Source organism: Oryctolagus cuniculus, chromosome 16, assembly GCF_051225735.1.
Source record: "Oryctolagus cuniculus isolate XC-2025 breed Fujian yellow rabbit chromosome 16, ASM5122573v1, whole genome shotgun sequence".
NCBI lineage: Eukaryota > Metazoa > Chordata > Mammalia > Lagomorpha > Leporidae > Oryctolagus > Oryctolagus cuniculus.
The window spans coordinates 14,247,805-14,265,442 of record NC_142882.1 but is presented as its reverse complement, the minus strand read 5'-3'; the positions used below and the strand labels follow the sequence as shown (position 1 = coordinate 14,265,442).

The following is a 17,638-nucleotide window of genomic DNA, read 5'->3' as shown; positions in this document are numbered from 1 at the left end:
TTAACTTTATGTTTGGTTCACTTGACATGTTGTTTTCTGTGATTTTTCTCAACATACTCCTGAATTCCTCATACAGTTCACAGGACATACCTCCCAGGAACTGTTATAATTCCATGAGACCAAGTGTCTACAGAGATGGAGTCCTGGTACTGGGTGGGTTTTCCCCCCTTTACTTTCTGAAACCAGAATCAAACATGATCCGGTTATCTTTTTTATCCAGGCCAATGGATAAAATGGAGACAAACAGGTAAGTCCAACATTGATTTATGTGTCAACTGTGGTTCAGACTGTGAGAGAGTGTTTCCTTCTATCTGTGAGTGGTTGATTGCACTTAAGAATTTTGAAAAAAAAATCATATACAGAAGCGGCAGGAATGCAAATCAATGAATCAATGAAAGCTGAGTTCCTTCCCTTCTTTTGCTTTTTGCAACCTTCCCTTTCCATTTTCTGCTTGCTCTCCACTACTGCAGAGAGTGAGAAACAGACATTTTGTATTCACTCTATTGATCTCACCTCCTGATCAGCCTCCAAGAGTCTTGAAATTAATGTGCAGGGACTTAACTTAAGACCCGGCAGCCTTCTATATGGGGAAAGAAGAAGTAAACTCATCAGCTTGCAGCTGACAGCAAGTGCTATGAGTGAATAAAAATCACCTTATAGGGGAATTAGTTGCAATTAAGCAAAATGATAAAAGTAAGAAACACTTCAAAATGTTTCAAAATGTAATGTTCTTATTTTTCATTCAGATAAGTTAAACTAAGTATGGAACAGTTTTCAGTAGCATATTTTTTGATGGTTCTACTTAGTGTATTATAAGTAAACACTGTTTCTATATAAAAAGCTTTTGAAATCAACCATTTACTGAATGGAACAAAATTTGACTATTTTTAGGTAAAAAAGCAAAGTTTCAAATTCTGTAAGAATAATACAAAATTGTGTGAAACTTGAGAAAAATGCACTTGCCCTAAAATCAAACACTGCCATTTGCAAAATATGCAGACATAGTGCATGAATGTAAATCATCTTGAAATGACAATCTAACAATTTCAACATTCAAACACATGAATCAATGCACCTAAACAGCAGATAATCGCATAAATTTATTTAATCCCACATAATCTATTGACAAATATGTATTTTATTGACACTCAAATTACATTTGAAATATAGAAGTAAGGAAAAATTTCAAAGAAGAGTCAAAAAGCTATCCACTGTGTGAAAACAAAACATCTACACTCTTGTTCAGGTAACATTTGAGAGCCATTACTAATACCAACAAATTATAATTCTGCATAAGTCATGCAGAAAATGTTAAAGAATAAAAAAATGAAATGATAAAATAGAATTCAGTGATGTGGAAAACAGTGTATAAAACTAAGGTGAACATTGTAAATATTCTGAAATTTCACATTCTGAAAAAAATGTTCTTTTTCAAGGCAAATATATTTGAACAAAATTGCTTCTGTGAATGATGATACAGGGAAATTACAGAAAGGGCTCATGAAAATGGCTTTGGTGAATAGATTAGAGATGTTCCCAAATGATAAAATGACTGATAAGCCAGATGGTATTCAACTATTTCAGAAGGTACTGAAAATAGAGATGTTTGCCTCTTGGGTTCCACCCCTAAGTAGAAGTGAAATCCCATGTTGGGACACATCAAGGCTTTTTTTCAAGGGATTGAGTAGGTGAATGTGATCATTACAAAATTTTCTTCAGAGGAGTCCAAAGGGGAATCCCACAATTTCCTAGAGCCCTTGGAACCTCACTCACATCTCCTCCAGTTGCCAGAGCTGAGACACCACTCAGTAACAGTCTGAGTCTGACCACTGCTGCTTCACGGCATGGCTGTGGTGTTGCTCTGAATTCCTTGGTCTCACCCATCTCCCTGATGTTGCTCCTCTCTTTAGGTGGCTGTGGAAGAACTACCAATATGTGCTGGCCTTCCGCTTTGCTATCCAGGAGATCAATAAGGACCCCCAGCTCCTCCCCAACCTGACCCTGGGTTTCCAACTCTACAATTCTGTTACCAGTGGCCAGTTCACCCTGAGGAGCACTCTGCACTGGCTGACTGGAAAGCACCATCTCATCCCTAACTACACCTGCCAGACACAAGGCAAGACGGTTGCCATAATTGCTGGAACCACATCAGCATTTTTGGCTGAAATTGGGACAATGTTGGAGCTATACAAAACCCCACAGGTAAATGGGTTGTGAAATCTGGTGAGAAATGCTTCCATCTCCCACCAGACCTGTGACATCTAAGGCAAGGTCCTGTGGAAGCCAAGTGACATAATCCAGTATTAGTTGAAACAGACTTTGGGGAATTCCTTGGATTGTGAGAAAGGGAAGGAGCAGTGGAAGGTGAGAGCCTCAGCCCAGATCCACATCTAGGGGCAATGTATCCATCCCCACCTGCTGGGAATGTTGATTGTTGACTTTCAGAGAAAATACATACAGCAAAGAGATATCCTAGGATGACTGCATGTTAGATATGCATATATAAAGACCTAGGACAGTACTGTCCATTTGGAACCCACTTAGGACAATGGCAGTTCCAAAGATTATCAAAGAGTGTTTGGGGCTGAGCTAGATTTAGATATTTCACTCTCTCCCTACGCTCAGTCCTTCCTTCCTCACATTCAGCAGATTCCTTCACAGGGCCTCCAGTTCACTTTCCATGTTCTACTCAGACATTTCAATCTTAGTGTGAGTTTCATGGACGGAGAAACAAAGACGTAGGTAGACAGTGTACACCCCTTCACTAGTTTAATCACCAAATACTGACTATGGTGCTGGTGCTGATTGTCCTTCGAAAACCGAGGGGCCTGGGACTCAATTCAAATCTCCCAAGTAGGTGTCAGGAACCCAATTACATAAGCCAATTAATCTTCTACCAAGGATCTGCATTCACATTCCCAGGACTTTTAAAGGAGACCCACTTCAAACAAGTAGCAATCTACACACATCACCAGCAAGCACAGACAGGAACGGTATAGAAAAATTCTTTGTGAAAAGCAATTTTAACAAAACTCTGAGATCATAGGTGAGTGTATTCTTCAAGGCAATTTAGGTTATGCAAGCAAAATTAATGAAATTCAAACTATCAAGAAATCAACACAGTAAAAATTGTCTCAGAGGTAACATATAACACCAGTTTCAGGGGGAAATTTTCCACATACGACATGGGGTGAGAAGTGCGAAGGACCAATGTCCTGGTCCAAAATCCATGCACTCTTCTTCCCTCAAATGAATATGAAGATTTACAGGTATCTTACACATTTTTGCATGCTGTGAATGAGGATATCCATTCTCATCCTGAAAGCAATAAGCATTGAAGCATGGATTTCTCTGAACTCAGATGATAGAATGTGGTCTTCTCTACCCACAAACCTCAGATCATCATGATTTTCTTTCCATTCAGATCACATACGGTCCTTTTGATCCCATGCTAAGTGAGAGAGACAAGTTTCCATCACTCTATCAGATGGCCACTAGTGACAGCTCTCTGGCCTATGGAATGCTCTCCTTGCTACTACATTTTGGCTGGATTTGGGTGGCGATCTTTGTATCTAATGACATGAAAGGAGAGCAGTTCCTCCAGGATATTGAAGCTGAGATGGTAAAGAAAGGTGTCTGCTTGGCCTATTCAGTAAAGCTCCCTGACACTAAGTCAAGGTATGAAGAAACTGAAATCTCTTTCCTAGAGGGGATCCGAATTGCATCAGCAAATGTGCATATTCTATATGGTGATGTGAGGGGCCTCTATACCGTGGAAATTCTAAGCAAATACTATTTAACCCTGGGGAAGGTGTGGATCATGGCTACAAAGTGGGAGATAGTTGTGAAGGAGACAGACCACATGCTGCACTCTTTTCATGGAGGCTTCTCATTTTCACACCACAAGGAAGAAATCCCTGGCCTCAACCATTTTGTCAAGACAGTGGACCCCTCCCACTACCCAGAAGATTTCTTCCTCAGTCAACTATGGCTTCATGCTTTTCACTGCTTACCTCCTGGGTCACTTTGTGGAACAATTGGAGTCTGCCCACCAAATGCTTCCTTTGAGTTTTTCCCAGGACGCATTGACATGCTGACCATATCTGACTCCAGCTATTTCATCTACAATGCTGTGTATGCAGTGGCCCATGCCCTCCATAAGATGCTTTCAGAGCAAATAGAAAAAGGATCTACAGGAGTTGCAGCTCAACCTAGTATTCTTCCATGGCAGGTACACATCTCTCAAAACAGGATATGCATTGCACTTCTGATGGCATTCTCGGGTATTTTTATTGTAGTACCACATGACCGTGTTTTCATGCTGAGATTGGCATGATCAGGCAGGATGATTAGTGGGCTCTTTCACACCACACCAGGCATAGATACACCTTTAATTGTTATCTGTGTGTGGAGGAATTTTTATCTGCTATCGAACACTTAAAAAACATTTCCTGCTATGGAACTTGTTGAAAATATTTAAAAACAGTATACATACTTAGAAATGCACTTAAGTCTACAGATAAATAGTTTTGGTCATCTGATCACACTGATAACCAACACCCAAATATACAACATAGTATTTCTAGTACCCAAATGAGCTCTGTATCCCCCCACTCAATTTCTTTTTTCACATGTGAAAGAGGAGCATATTGTCATTAACAAGATATGACCCAGTGAAGCAATATTAAAATTACATAGCCAATGATCTGACACCACAGAATTTTATACTCTATATATTAGCTAGCACAAATAAGAGAAACATGATATTTTTGTAGTTCAGGCTTATATAATTTACTGTAATGACCTCCAGTTTTAAATGTCAAGATTTCATTCTTAATCATGTCTGAGTAATATTCAAATATATATCACAATTCCTTCACCCAGTCATCAGTTGATGGACATCTAGATGGTTGCACTTCTAAGGTATTGCACATTAAGCTGCTATAGAATTCTGAGTGCAGGCGACTCTTTCATGTGTTGATGTCATTTCCTTTGAATACATTCTCAGGTGTGAGACTACTGGGCCATGTGGTAGAACTAGTATTGGTTTTCTGAAAAATTCCTCTCCTGTCTTCCATTATGGTTGTACCAGCTTACAATCATTCCCATAAAATGTATTGGGGTATTTTTTTCCAGACCCTCAGCAGAATTTATTTTTCAAATTTTGGATAATATTCATTCAAATTTGGGGCAATTGAAATCTCACTTTAGTTTTTATTGGCACTTCCCTGATGGTTACTGGTCCTGAGCATCTTTTCATGTTTCTCTTGACCATTTGTATTTCATCCTTTGAAAAATACCTGTTCATATCTTTAGTTCACTTCTTAACTAGATTGTTGGGTATGTTGCTGTTAAGTTTTTTGAACTCCTTATACAATCTGGAGATTAATACTTTATTGGATCCATGTTTTGCAAATATTTTCCCCCATTCTGTAAGTAGTGTCTTCACTTGGATGAGTGTGTCTTTTGCTGAGCAGAAGTTACTTAGCTTAATGTATATTGTTGCCTTTATTGCCTTTATTTCTTGGATCTTATCCAAGAAATTGTTGCCTAGGTAAATATCTTGCCGTGTTTCCCCAATGTTTTCCTCTTGTAATTTGATGGTTTTGGTTTAAAGCTTAAATCCTTGATAAATTTTAAATTGATATTTGTATAGGGTGTAAGGTAGCAGTCTGATTTCATATCTCTAGATGTGGAAATCCAAATTTCCCAACACCACTTGTTGAAGAACTGTCTTTTTCTTGGGAATCAATTTAGCTCCATGTAATATTTTCAATTCAGACTCAATAATGACAGATCATAGAAGAATAATGTTATTTAATGTAGAATGAAATGCTATAAAATACCTTAATAAAGGTCATTACAAAGACTTGGAAGAAGGAAATGATTAAAACTACTCTTTTGTTTGGAAGGATTGCAAAGCTAGGAAATATGGACTATCGTGTATTCCACAGCAGCTAAAAATCTATTTGGTTATAAAATATTCCCTATAATCTCAAAAGGTAGCTGTATTCTCAACAAAAAATAGTCAAAGTGCAAAGAGAGAAAGAAAAGCCATGGAACAATAAACTCTACTGAGGTAAAAAATGTTATACAAATAAACTACACATACACAGCATACACATTTTTGTAAGTTAAGAACTACCAGCGGCAACCAGAGATGTACAAGCAGATTTGGGGAAATGTTTATTTAGAAAAATTATGCTTGGATTTCTAATTCATTGAATTTGATTCCACTGATATTATTTTCAGTTTTCTTAAACTTTTAAAAAATTATTTCAAAATCAGAATTACTATGAGAAAGAGAGAGGCAGAGAAAAGAGGAGACAGATCTAGCATCTCCTGATTCACTCCACAATGGCTGCATGTACCAGGATTAGGCCAGGTCAAGCCAGGATGCAGGAGCATCAATTGCTCTCCTACATGAGTGCAGGGGCCCAAGCACTTGGAACCTCAAGTGCTGCTTTCCCAGGCACATTAGCAGAAAGCTGAATCAGGAGTAGAGCAGTTGGGGTTTCCATCGGCACTCACAGGGGTGCTGGGAATTGTGGAAAGTGGCTTGACCTGCTGCACCACAAGATCAGCCCAAATGCTGTTAAATTAAAACAAAATTTACTGATATAAAAGAACAGATTTCATGTATTTCATTGATACAATTTTAAGAAGATAACCATCCTTTCTTCCTTTCCCTTCTCAGTCCCCCCTTCTTCCATTCCTTTTTTCCTTTTAATTTTTGCAACAACATAATTTCAATTTACTTTAAATCACAGAGTTAATGCCTCACTAATCATAATGTTCCTCAAATGAAAAGTAGAAAGATAACTCCTCCAAGGAATTTACACAAGGGCAATAAACACAAATCAAAGCCTGAGATGTCAGTTTCATTTTATTATATTTTGTTTTTTTTCTTCTATTCTATATTATGTAGTACCCATCACCAAAACATTTATATATTCTATTTAAGGAACTGGTATATTTCACTATGCGTAATGTGAATGTGAATCTATTTTTTTTTTTTTTTTTTGCTAAAGAGAGAATTTCACTTTTTGGTGGGGAGGCAGGGTCAAAATTTTAAAAGTGCACACAAGTGCACTCACAATAATCAAGATATTTTGCATATAAAGTCATGCTATAAAAAAAAGTCATGCTATTCTCATGTGGAAGAACTAAGATGAGCTTTCCTAAACCAATAACCAATGTTTCATGGTCAGCAATCCTGTGGGACTCATCCTGTGATTTCTCTGTTTAGAATCAGATACTCCCCATCACTTTAATAGGGGGAAGCAGAATTCTCCACACTTGAACCCATGATTTTTTAATGTATTTCACAGGTAGAGTTATAGACAGTGAGAGAGACAGAGAGAAAGCTCTTCCTTCCATTGGTTCACTCCCCAAAATGCCACTAAACTGGCACTGCACAGATCCAAAGCCAGGAGCCAGGTGATTCTTCCTGGTCTCCCATGAGGATGCAGAAGCCCAAGCACTCGGGCCTCCTCCACTGCCTTCCCGGGCCACAGCAGAGAGCTGGACTGGAAGAGGAGCAACTAGCACTAGAACCTGGTGCCCATATTGGATGCTGACACCACAGGCGGAGGATTAATCAAGTGGGCCATGGCACCAGCCCCAAACCCATGATATTTTGATCAGTCAGAAAAAACAGCCTCTGCCCAAGAGAAACCCTGAGGATAGACAGGAGGGAAAAGAAGGATTTCTAAGTTGTGTGCACCTCCCACCTCTAATCTGAATGTTCTCCCTCTTTCCAATTGTGCCTCCCCTCCAGCTTCATCCACTCCTGAGGAAAATCCAATTTACCAACAGTGCTGGGGAGGATGTTTCCTTCCATGAAACAAGACACCATATGGCACACTACGATATCCACAACATTGTGAATTTTCCTGCTGGATTTTGTTTTCTGATTAAAATCGGGGAGTTTTCCCCTGAGTGTGCACGTGGTGAAGACTTGGTCCTCAATGAAGAGATGATAGAATGGCCAGTTGCATTCAAGGAGGTGTGGATCCATGGAAATATTGGATACATACAGAGGGTTTGATGAAAGTATGGGAGGATATTATGTGTGAGACTTTACATAAGCATTCAATTCTCAATTCACATATTGGCTTCAAAAGATATGGTGTTCCTTACACATATATGAGCCAGTGTGTATTAGAAGTGCACGTTTGGATTAGATATTATTGTTTTTCTCTGGGCATGTTAATGCATTCCTAGGTTGAGTGACTAGAAAGAATGTTAAGAAATAGAGATAGAGATCAATACTTAGACATAAAATTACTAAATGTATGTCACTACAAATTCTAAAATTTTATTTCAACTTTGTATTTATATAATGTGAAAAACTTCATGTATTACATGTATATTTATAAAGATAGTGATATTTTCATCATTTGGTGAGTCATTATTATGTTTTGATGCAGTATGAACACAAGTAAATTATGAATTGAGCATTTGTAGAAAAATTTCCAATTTTCCTTTGTCATTGTGGTTGCTAATCAGTTCAGTTTTTTTTTTTTCTGAATACCACCTCACAGCTGTGATCCAAAAGTTTATCATCATTGTGCTGTTGAAATACCCCAGACAGTTTTGCGGGTAATTTTTATAACTATTGTGTGTTATATAACAAATGCATTGGCAGTATCAGGAATTGATGCCCTCCCTGGGTATAGAAGTCCAGAAGTAGATAGATGCACAATCAATGGGTTATTACATTTGTTCTCCTTTTCTTTGCAGGCTTGTCTTTTTCTTAGTAGTTACTATCAGAAGTGTATCTAGTCATCAGGCTTTTTGGATATTTTTCTGGCATGTAAAATCTTCTACTCAATCAAAGAAAGAGGCATGTAAAATAGTCTCAGACATACACATTCTAGAAGAATTACCACATAAAAAGCTAAACTGAAAAGATTTCAGAGGAAGCAATTCAATAAAGAAACAAATGCCCAGAAGCATAGATCCAATGATGAGCAAAATTAAACCCATCAGGTGGCCTCATAATATTTGGTAGGCACTTGACAAACCTGGAATGAGCATTTTAGAAACTCCAATTGGATGTCTAAATAAAATCAATAAGATACAGCCTGAGGAAGACATAGTTATGACCTTGGGGTGAAAAGGCAATTAGAGACATCCTATCACAGTGCCTAATGTCATGCAAAGCAATGACCATCACTTCTCTTTCCCCATCAGACTCCTCAGTCTTTGTGTAGCCAGAGGTGTGGTCCAGGATTCAGGAAAATACCACAGGAAGGAAAACATGTCTGCTGCTATACTTGCGTTGTTTGTCCAGAGAGAGACATTTCCAATCATACAGGTAGAATACATATAACTTACCTTGAGAACTCTACCATCTTAACTATTTCTTGATAAAAAAGGAAACCAAGAATATTTGCGATGAAATAAGAGTCTTCACTCATTATTTCCATACCCTTGCTCTATGCTCAGTATTGCCATCTCATTATGTGTAAGCTGTTTTCTGGATGTGCTAATTGTCTCAAGCTCAACTGTGACACTGATTCGATCTGGTATCCTTTTTTTCGATCCAGCACTGAATGAGATTCTCTCAATCTGAGATCTAAACAAGAAATATAATATTTGTATTTGTATTTGTTAAGGCTCTGTATGGTTATCTAGAAGTCTTGAATTCAAAACTTTTTCATAGACAACTGAAAAACAGGGAGCTAATCCACATGAATTGTGATGGGAATATTGTATTACTTTCTGTGCTACATCTTTGACATGGTGCATGCTGTTCAGTACACAGAATGAATGACACCACTTGTCCTTTATGGATATGCAAGAAGATGAGAAAAATAAGCTGAAATATAGACACAAATATCAAATTATATATCAAAGCCAAATGTTTGAGAAATGTAAAAATGTACTAAGACTCATTGGTAAATAGTTCCACTGTTCAATGTATAATAAATATGTTTATAATAATTTGAATTCTTCCAAAATGATGTTTCAATTCACATCATCTTAGCTCTAGAAATATTTTGATTTCAGTATCTTCAAACATTCTATGCAGAATTTCCAGTACGAAGAAAACAGAAAAATGACTTCAAGTTTCAGTGAAAATATTCAACATTCAGTAATTTAGTGAAAGAAAGAAAACTAAAGTATCATGCACTGACCCATTGTACAATATACACTTGCCTATATATTCCTGGTGTATCTCCAAGATAGTTGCCAGATGTACCTACAGATTCTATGAAAAGGAAAGGGAACACATTGAAAAGAATTGGAGGAGAAAATTCCTCTAAATTTTTGCAAATGTTTATATTCTATTTTTTTACAAAATTATTTATTTGTTTGAAAGTCAGAGTTGAAGAGAGGGGGAGAGCATAACAGAGAGGGAGAGAGGATACAGTGAGGATCTTCCATCAGGTAGATTCACTCCCCAGATAGCTCCAATGGCCTAGACTGGGCCAGGCCAAAGTCAGAAACCAGGAGCTTCTTCCAGGTCTTGCAGAGGCCCAAGCATTTGGGCCTTCCTCTGCTGGTTTCCTAGGCACATTGGCATGGAGATCATTTAGAAGTGCAGCAGTCAAGACATGAACAGGCACCTGTTCAGATGCCATCATTGCAGGCAGTGGCTTTAACCACTACATCACAACTCCACTCCCTGAAGCTTGTACTCTTGCATGAGTACCAAGGATAAAAACAGGGTAGGACTCTTACTGCAAGTGTAGCCCAACTAATATCATTTTCTTTCTTTCTTTCTTTCTTTCTTTCTTTCTTTCTTTCTTTCTTTCTTTCTTTCTTTCTTTCTTTCTTTTTTTTCAGGCAAAGTGGACAGTGAGAGAGAGACAGAGAGAAAGGTCTTCCTTTTGCCATTGGTTCACCCTCCAATGGCCACCGCAGCTGGCACACTGTGGCCGGCACACCACGCTGATCCAAAGGTAGGAGCCAGGTGCTTCTCCTGGTCTCCCATGCAGATGCAGGGCCCAAGCACCTGGGCCATCCTCCACTGCACTCCCGGGCCATAGCAGAGAGCTGGCCTGGAAGAGGGGCAACCAGGACAGAATCTGGCGCCCTGACTGGGACTAGAACCCGGTGTGCCAGTGCCGTTAGGTGGAGGGTTAGCCTAGTGAGCCACGGCGCCGGCCCACCATTTTCTTTCTTTTTAAAAAAGATTTATTTTATTTGAAAATCAGAGAATCAGTGAATGAGAGAGAGAGAGAGAGAGAGAGAGAGAATCTAATTGTTCACTCCTCAGATGGAACAATGGCCTGGGATGGGCCAGCAGGTACTGGGAGCCAGGAGCTTCCTTTTGGGTCTCCCACATGGGTGTTGGGGTCACAAGTGCTTGTGGAATTTTCTGCTGCTCTTTCTAGGTGATTAGCAGGGAGCTGGATTGGAAATTCATCAACTTAAACACAAAACAATGTCCATAAGGGATCTGGCATTGCAGTTGGTGGCTTTACCTACCGTGCCACAACACTGACCCTATTTTGGTTTGTACAATTGAAATTTGATTGAAAGAGATACATATTTTCCAACTGACCTGTTCTTAATGACTTTTTTAATGCTGTAGCCATAGAAGTGCATTATTTCAAGTGAGACAATGTGGTGTCCAATATGCTGTTCACATGAGCTATAATGGTGAACAAGCCATAATTTTAAGTTAACAAGAATGCCTAGTTGTCTTTGAGTAACATGATGAAAATACCACTTATTTCCATAGAACCACAGAATGACAATCAGCTACAGTTCCCATCTATTCAACCTCAGTATCACAACATTTATATGGAAACATGGACAAGATGAATCCATGTAGGAAATTAGGAATGGAGGTCCCAGGAATGAAAGACCGTTTATATAGGTCATTTACATTTGAGGATAAGGAAGAAAATCCTTAAACCTGATGATCCCAGATAAATATTCTAACCCACGTGAATAAAGGATTTCTCCAGAAATGACACTGAGGACTGTAGAGAGGAGGGCTGGGAAGAATCCAAGCCCATATGAAATATAGAAAATTCCTCATTGTTTAGAAATTAAACACTGAAAAAAATCTCTGACAGATAGGATGAGAACACAGAGCCCCATGTGCTAATGAGCTAGTTTGAATGTGTTTCCTCCACCTGCAGATGAGCATTCTGCCTTGATTAGGTGCGCAGAAATACTTTAGTGTTTCTTGGTATACATCACCCCAGGCTGAACTCACCATGAAATTGCGAAGGTGAGCTTTTTCCCTAACAGGAAAAAAGGAGCAAATTGTGAAATGGAAACACAGAGTTCCTTTTTCCCACAGATGCAGAGCAGTGCATCCCATGTGCAGATCACGAGTACCCAAACATGGAGAGAAACCGCTGCCTCCCCAAGCTGGTGACCTTCTTAGCCTTTGAGGAATTCCTGAGGATGGCCCTGGCCTGCATGGCTCTGTGTTTCTCTGTCCTAACAGCTGCCGTCCTCTGGGTCTTTGTGAAGCACCGAGACACTCCCATCGTCAAGGCCAATAACAGGACCCTCAGCTACATCCTGCTCATCGCCCTCCTCCTGTGCTTCCTCTGCTCCTTACTCTTCCTTGGCCGTCCCAACACAGCCACCTGCCTCCTCCAGCAAATAGCATTTTGCCTTGTGTTCACAGTGGCTGTTTCCACCGTGCTGGCCAAGACCATCACTGTGATTCTGGCCTTCAAAGCTCTGAAACCTGGAAGAACGATAAGGTGGTTATTGGTATCAGGCACTTCTAACTTCATCATTCCCATCTGCTCCATGATCCAACTGGTTCTCTGTGGCATCTGGTTGGGAACCTCTCCTCCCTTTATTGAGGTAGATAAACATTCTGAGCACGACTACATCATCCTGGTGTGCAATAAGGGCTCGGTCACTGCCTTCTACTGTGTCCTGGGATACCTGGGTTCCTTGGCCCTGGCGAGCTTCACTGTGGCTTTCCTAGCCAGGAACCTGCCTGACACATTCAATGAAGCCAAGTTTCTGACGTTCAGCATGCTGGTGTTCTGCAGTGTCTGGGTGACCTTCCTGCCTGTCTGCCACAGCACCAAGGGGAAGGTCATGGTGGCCGTGGAAGTCTTCTCCATCTTGGCCTCCAGTGCAGGGCTCCTGGGCTGCATCTTTGCCCCCAAGTGCTATGTTATTCTCATAAAACCTGATAAAAATTCTTTGAAAGCTTAAGGAATCAATGCAGTTGTAGGAGACCCTAAAATATTTTTCTCACTAGTTTCTCTACATTTTCAAATTTTGTAAACAAAAACCAAATTGGTAGTAAATTTCCAACATTAGAAAATAAGCAAAACTAAAAAAAACATTTTTGTTTAGGTATTTGGCCTAGCAATTAATTAATCTTGCCCCACATGACAGTAGCTAGGTTTGCAATTTGGTTCTGACCCCTGATATCAGATTGCTAGGATATTAAACACTTTGTGTCCCTGTCAATTTTTTTCCCTGGCTCCTGGCTTCTGGACTCAATCCAAGATACACCACTATGGGAAATGAGACGTGAAGTAGTGAAAGGTTGGACTCTCAACCATCTCTCTCTTTCTCTCTGCTTCTCTCTCTGCCTCTCAAAAATGCAAAGCAGGCTAGAAATATTTTCTTATAAACTAAAAGGAATCACTGTTTAAAACCGAAACAAAGCTGAGCATCAACATATAAATAGCAATTACATTTCATATGATAGGGCTATCCCTGAAAATATGCAGAGTAATTAATTTCATCTTTGTTTATTACTTTAGATACCATATATGTTCTTATTTGTTGTTTTAACTTTTCTTTAATTAATAGAAATTTCCAAAGTACAGCTTTTGGATTACAGTGGCTTTTCCCCCAATAACTTCCTTCACATCTGCAACCCTCCAATCTCCAGCACCCTCTCCCATTCCATTCACATCAAGATTCATTTTCAGTTATCTTTATATACAGAAGATCAGTTTAGTATATAATAAGTAAAGATTGCAACAGTTTGCACCCACACAGAAACACAAAGTATAAAGTACTGTTTGAGTACCAGTTATAACATTAATTCACATTGAACAACACATTAAGGACAGAGATCCTACATGAGGAGTCAGTGCACAGTGACTTGTTGTTGTGTTAACAATTCACACTCTTATTTATGGCGTCAGTATTCACCCTAGGCACTTGTCATGAGCTGCCAAGGCTATGGAAGCCTTTTGAGTTCGCCAATTCAATCTTATTTAGACAAGATCATAGTCAAAGTGGAAGTTCTCTCCTCCATTCAGAGAAAGGTACCTCCTTCTTTGATGGCCCATTCTTTCCACTGAGATCTCATTCACAGAGATCTTTCATTTAGGTCATTTTTTTGCCAGAGTGTCTTGGCTTTCCATGCCTAAAATGCTCTCATGGGCTCTTCAGCCAGAACCAAATGCCTTAAGGGCTGATTCTGAGGCCAGAGTGCTGTTTAGGACATCTGCCATTCTATGAGTCTGCTGTGTATCCTGGTTCCCATATTGGATCGTTCTCTCTCTTTTTGATTATATCAGTGAATATTAGCAGACACTAGTCTTGTTTATGTGATCCCTTTGACTCTTAATCCTTTCAATTTGATCCATTGTGAACGGAAACTGACCACTTGGACTAGTGAGATGGCATTGGTACATGCCACCTTGATGGGATTGAATTGGAATTCCCTGGCACATATCTAACTCTACCATTTAGGGCAAGTCAGCTTGAGCATGTCCCAATTGTACATCTCCTGCCTCTCTTATTCCCACTCTTATATTTCACAGGGATCACTTTTCAGTTAAATTTAAACACCTAAGAATAATTTTGTGTTAATTAAAGAGTTCAACCAATAGCATTAAGTAGAACAAAAAAACTAAAAGGGATAAAATATTAAGTTTTTTATGTTCATATTTGAAAACATGTCTCAGTTATACCTGCTTTATATTGTTTCTCTAAATGTCATGGAGAATTTGTCATTTTGTGGTTATAATTGAAGTGGAATTTCTTTCCAAATACTAGAGTCAACTAGTCCATGCGCATTTTTCTCTTTGAACACTGTATTGTTCACAAACATCTTAGTAACTAATTATTTTCTAGCTATTTGGAAATGGCATTTTTATTTTTATCACATCTGGAGGTGCTTTTTACAATTACATAGGAGTGATTCTATAACTGTCTCATCTACCATTTGACTGCTATCATTTTGTCATTTGCTTAGAGTTCTTATTCCAGGAGACAATGATGCTATTATTGAGGTGAAATTCACATACCCAATAAGAACCACTGTAGTATTTGACAAGGATGTGGTATTACAGTACTTTCACATTCAAATTCTACATTGATTTTCTATAAAGTATGTTCAAAAGTTTGAGCAATAATCATGTCTGTAGATTGAGCCTTTTGCATCACCCTGTAATCAAAGCCTTTCTGCATTAAGCAGCCACTTGCAAGTTTCCATGAATGTTGTTTATGCAACCATTCATCTCCTTTATTTGCTATGTGTTTACCTACTCTGGACAGTTGCTGGCAATGGAGTGAGATAATATGAGACCTCTTAGATCTAGCTTCTTTCACATGGCATTACATTTTTGATTCACCCAATTATAGCAGGTACCCTTCATTATTTTTATAGCTGTATAAGATTCAATCTTATGGCTTTTCCACATTCAACGTATTCAATCATTCAAAGATGATGATTTGGATTGTCTGCAAACTTTCATGTTATGAACAGATTGTTCTGAGCATTCTTGTAAAATATATATATTTGGTACGCACCTTCAGCTCTTCTGAGTGCACAGGGTATTTCCAATGGTTCTGAGAAAAATGCAGTGAATATATATGTTTATTTCAGTAAAAACTTTTAGTTTTTATTTATTCATGTTTTAGACAAGTATCTAAAACTGAAAGCAATTAAAAACACACACCCCAAAATAATTGACTTACAAGTGAAAAGTTTTAGAAAGTAATGAAGATACTGAAGAAACAAAACTTTCTATTATCCAAATATATGAAACACTTAGATATAAATATGTTGAGTGTTAAAATTTTAGACTAATATAACTTATAAAAGTATAGTCAGTATAGTAGTATTTTCTATCATATGACTTCTTCATGACATTTCTTAATGGCTTGCTTTTTAATGAATATTTCTTAAATATCCATTTCATAATTCATTTATTTATTTTATATTAATTTTTTAAAAAGGAAATATTTTCTAAAACTAGCTAATTATGTTCTTTTTTGTAGGCTCTTTGAAGATTTTATACTCAAATAAATCAACTCTTGTCAAATTAGGATTCTTAAGTTAGATTTTCTTTTTTTAAGACCTATTTATTAATTTGAAAGAGTTACACAGAGAATGAAGGACAGAGAGAGAGAGAGAGAGAGAGAGAAAGGTCTTCAATCCACTGGTCCACTCCTCTATTAGCCACAACAGCCAGAGCTACACCTATCAGAAGCCAGTAGTCAGGAGCTTCTTCCAGATCTCCCATGCAGGTGCAGGGGCCCAAGGACTTGGACCTTCTTCTATTGCTTTGCCAGGCCATAGCAGAGAGCTGGATCAGAAGTGGAGCAACTGGGACTTGAACCAGCAATCTTTTGGGATGCCAGCACTGCAGGCATTGGCTTTACCCGCTATGCCACAGTGCCAGCCCCAAATTTAGATTTTCAGTGAAATTAATGCATCCAATTCAGGGCTTCAAGCAGTCAGATAATTCACAATGTTCACTTCATCTTCATTTATTGATTTCCTGGGTACTGAATTTATCTATGTCTTTTCACATTTTACAAAGGAACCTTCACTATAGATTGCCATATTTCTTAGGCAAAAATATGAACTTTTGCAATTTAAAATGTGTTTATGTTATTGTGAAGAAGAGAACAGATGTTCTGTTTTCTCTCTATGAATTTCTTTGCTCCCCTTTTCTTGGAAATCTGGACTTTTCTAATTTCCTACATTTCATCCATAATTTGAATGTCAAGTAAACGGTTACTTGTTCACTATGCAGTAAGAAATATATTTATCCAATCATTTTTCAGTTGGAGCACATTGATTCTTAGTTTTCAGTGTTGAATTAAATAAAAAAGTGCCATAGCACTTTTGCTCCGTCATATGAAAATTTTTACAGTATGAAGATGACAGTGTTTCCTTTTTAGCATAAAGATACTTTCCTATTTTGTCATATTATGTTGCACATAGTATCATTACATATCTATTAAAATTTTTTTCTGTGTTCTAAACAAATATTGCTTTCCCATACACACCTGAACCAAAATTGGTGTTCTGTTCACAAGGAGCAATTACTTTTTGGACACTAAATAAATGTGGTACCAAAATTATACTATGGGCTGGTGCCACGGCTCACTAGGCTAATCCTCTGCCTGCGGTGCCAGCACCCCAGGTTCTAGTCCCGGTTGGGGTGCCGGATTCTCTCCCAGTTGCTCCTTTTCCAGTCCAGCTCTCTGCTGTGGCCCAGGAGTGCAGTGGAGGATGGCCCAGGTCCTTGGGCCCTGCAACCATGTGGGAGACCAGGGTGAAGCACCTGGCTCCTGGCTTCTGATTGGTGCAGCACACTGGCCACAACGTGCTGACCATTGCGGCCGCTTGGGGGATGAACCAGTGGAAAAAGACTGTCTAACTCTGCCTGTCAAAAAAAAAATAATTATGCTATGGAGTCTTCCAATGTGTCATTATATT

The 17,638-nt window shown here is 38.7% G+C and overlaps 1 protein-coding gene across 1 annotated transcript in view; it reads left to right on the top strand.

Annotated features, from left to right (window-relative positions):
- Window positions 1-13,152, top strand: part of LOC138847819 (vomeronasal type-2 receptor 116-like) — a 28,304-nt gene extending 15,152 nt beyond the window's left edge. The window contains exons 3-4 of the mRNA XM_089315556.1: window positions 9,199-9,322; window positions 12,269-13,152. Of these exons, the coding sequence (XP_089171682.1) occupies window positions 9,199-9,322; window positions 12,269-13,152 (1,008 nt within the window). The remainder of the gene's footprint in view (window positions 1-9,198; window positions 9,323-12,268) is intronic.
- The last annotated feature ends 4,486 nt before the right edge of the window (window positions 13,153-17,638 follow it).